The 2,016-nt window shown below is 51.0% G+C and overlaps 1 protein-coding gene across 1 annotated transcript in view; it reads left to right on the forward strand.

Moving 5' to 3' along the window:
- The first annotated feature begins 6 nt into the window (after positions 1-6).
- INPP5B (inositol polyphosphate-5-phosphatase B) overlaps positions 7-2,016 on the forward strand; it is a 17,746-nt gene continuing 15,736 nt past the window's right edge. The window contains exons 1-4 of the mRNA XM_019473531.1: positions 7-60; positions 541-638; positions 1,024-1,053; positions 1,537-1,647. Of these exons, the coding sequence (XP_019329076.1) occupies positions 14-60; positions 541-638; positions 1,024-1,053; positions 1,537-1,647 (286 nt within the window). The 5' untranslated portion in view covers positions 7-13. The remainder of the gene's footprint in view (positions 61-540; positions 639-1,023; positions 1,054-1,536; positions 1,648-2,016) is intronic.

The following is a 2,016-nucleotide window of genomic DNA, read 5'->3' on the forward strand; positions in this document are numbered from 1 at the left end:
TGCTGGGGAGAGCATGGAGAGCCGGCTGCTGGGCCTCGTGGAGAGCTGTGGAGAGCACGCGTAGGTGCTGGAGGCCGTATCGGCGGGATGCCTGCACGGGGAGGGAGGGCGGGGTGGTCCTGGTAGGAAGAATATCTGCAGAAAAGCCAAGAGCTCTGCAGGCCTCTTAGAGGCCTTGGAAACCGCCTGAGAACTCCTTCCTATCCCAAAGACTTTCTACCGAGGTGGAGTCCAGCAGGGCAGTGATTTGAAGGGCGTTGTGCCTTGGCATTTCTCCTGCTGTACATTATGGATGGTTAGTGAGAAAAGCCCAGGCCCTGGAGGTTTTGGTCTGGCGCGTTTTGCCAGTAACATAAATACGTTCTTATTTAAATGATGGGGTAAGCACGTGGGTGGGCTCATGGTCGAGAAGTTGCTTTGGGGTTTGCATGAGGCTGCGCTAGCAGGTGCTGCTGGATGGGATGGGATGGGGTCTGTCTGTACCTGCAGAGATGCCAGAATCGAGGAGGCGTTACCTCCGTGTCTGCTCCGTGCTTGCAGGATCTATGTATACACTCACCGGCGGATGGCCATAACAGCTGAGGATGTCTGGCTGGAGAAAGTTATCCCGATCACAGAAGGGTTTGCAGTGGAAGAAGGTACTAACACACTTCGGTGGCTTAGTGGCCACCTCCAAAGAAGGGGGTAAAGGGGTTTGGAGTCCGTATTTTGTTGTTCTGCTTAATGAAATTTGGGATCTATTCAGCCTTCACGTTTTTTCTTCAGTTTGTAATCCCTGGTGACACTTGTGCATCACATGGCATAGCTGGAAGGGCCCTGCTGGATTAATTGCTCTGCAATCCGGAGCACTCCGTGTCCTACCCAGCACTAGCCATTGCCTCCTACCCTGGCGGGTTTGTTTTGCCTGTCTCTGTTGGCACGAGGAGTATGTGGGGTTTGAGGAACTTACCAAGCTCGTGGACCTCAATGTATCTACAAACCTGTTACTTAGCTTTGTAACTGAACTTTGTTTTGCTTTCACAGTTGTACTTGACAGTGACCTTCATGTCATCGGTGAGTTCTGTTGTTGCTTTAATGCCTGTGTTACAGGCGTTCCTGGGCCCTGCACCAGCTACAGTCAGTGAGGCAGGAATGGGGACTCTTGTGATCAGACTGTTGACCGGGGGAATCTTGTCTTGCTGCTGTTGGGGAACTCGGTGTGCTGTTTGCCATGATTCGGTTCATGCTAACAAGTATTGTCACCCCAGTTCAACCAAAGGAACAATTTTTCTAAATGCTTTTAAACTGCTACTGGAAGATTACTTACTGTCACTGAATGAGCAGGATAAAAATTATTATAAATGCTGATTTTTATATTTTTAAATGGTATTCTCATGTAAAATATGGAAAAGGACCATGATAAGAAGGCATGGGGAGACTTGTTGCTGAAGTCTGCATGCATGCACGCACCAGCTGCTGTAGAGTGGAGAAAATGCTTGGTTTCTGAAGGCTTGTCAGCACTAACCACAAGAGCTCTTCTTCTCCCAATGTCTTTAGGCTCTGACGTGACTATCCAGATAAGTTCAGAAGATGATCGACTCACGGTGCGGTTGCCTTTTGGTTCCCACACGCGCACGTTCCTTCAGGAGGTCAGCAGGTGCAGCCCAGGTACGAGCTCTGTCCTGTGCTGGATGTGACCCGCAGGTTTGGTGGTGCGGGTGTTGGCAGTCTCGGCTGGTGTGTTGCATTCGTGCATTTCTTCTCCGTGTGGAAGAGCAGCGTCGGCCTCTCTGCTGCCGAAACTTGCACAGAACTGTAATGATTGGCACGTGTGATGATACTCCATCGTCAGACAGCTCAGCAGAGCTGTTCAGCGTTTTGGCTGAGCAGATGCGAGTACTGTGACAAGTCACCTGCTGCTTGTGCGGTCCAAAGGCCAAATCGAAACTCGTTTTGAGCCAGTGCTGTGAAAGACCAGGCAGAGCTCCTAAGGCAGCAGATCGCTTCGTGTCCGCCCGCCCTGTTCTCCCGTCGTTC

Source organism: Aptenodytes forsteri, unplaced genomic scaffold, assembly GCF_000699145.1.
Source record: "Aptenodytes forsteri isolate BGI_AS27 unplaced genomic scaffold, ASM69914v1 Scaffold7, whole genome shotgun sequence".
NCBI classification, from domain to species: Eukaryota; Metazoa; Chordata; class Aves; order Sphenisciformes; family Spheniscidae; genus Aptenodytes; species Aptenodytes forsteri.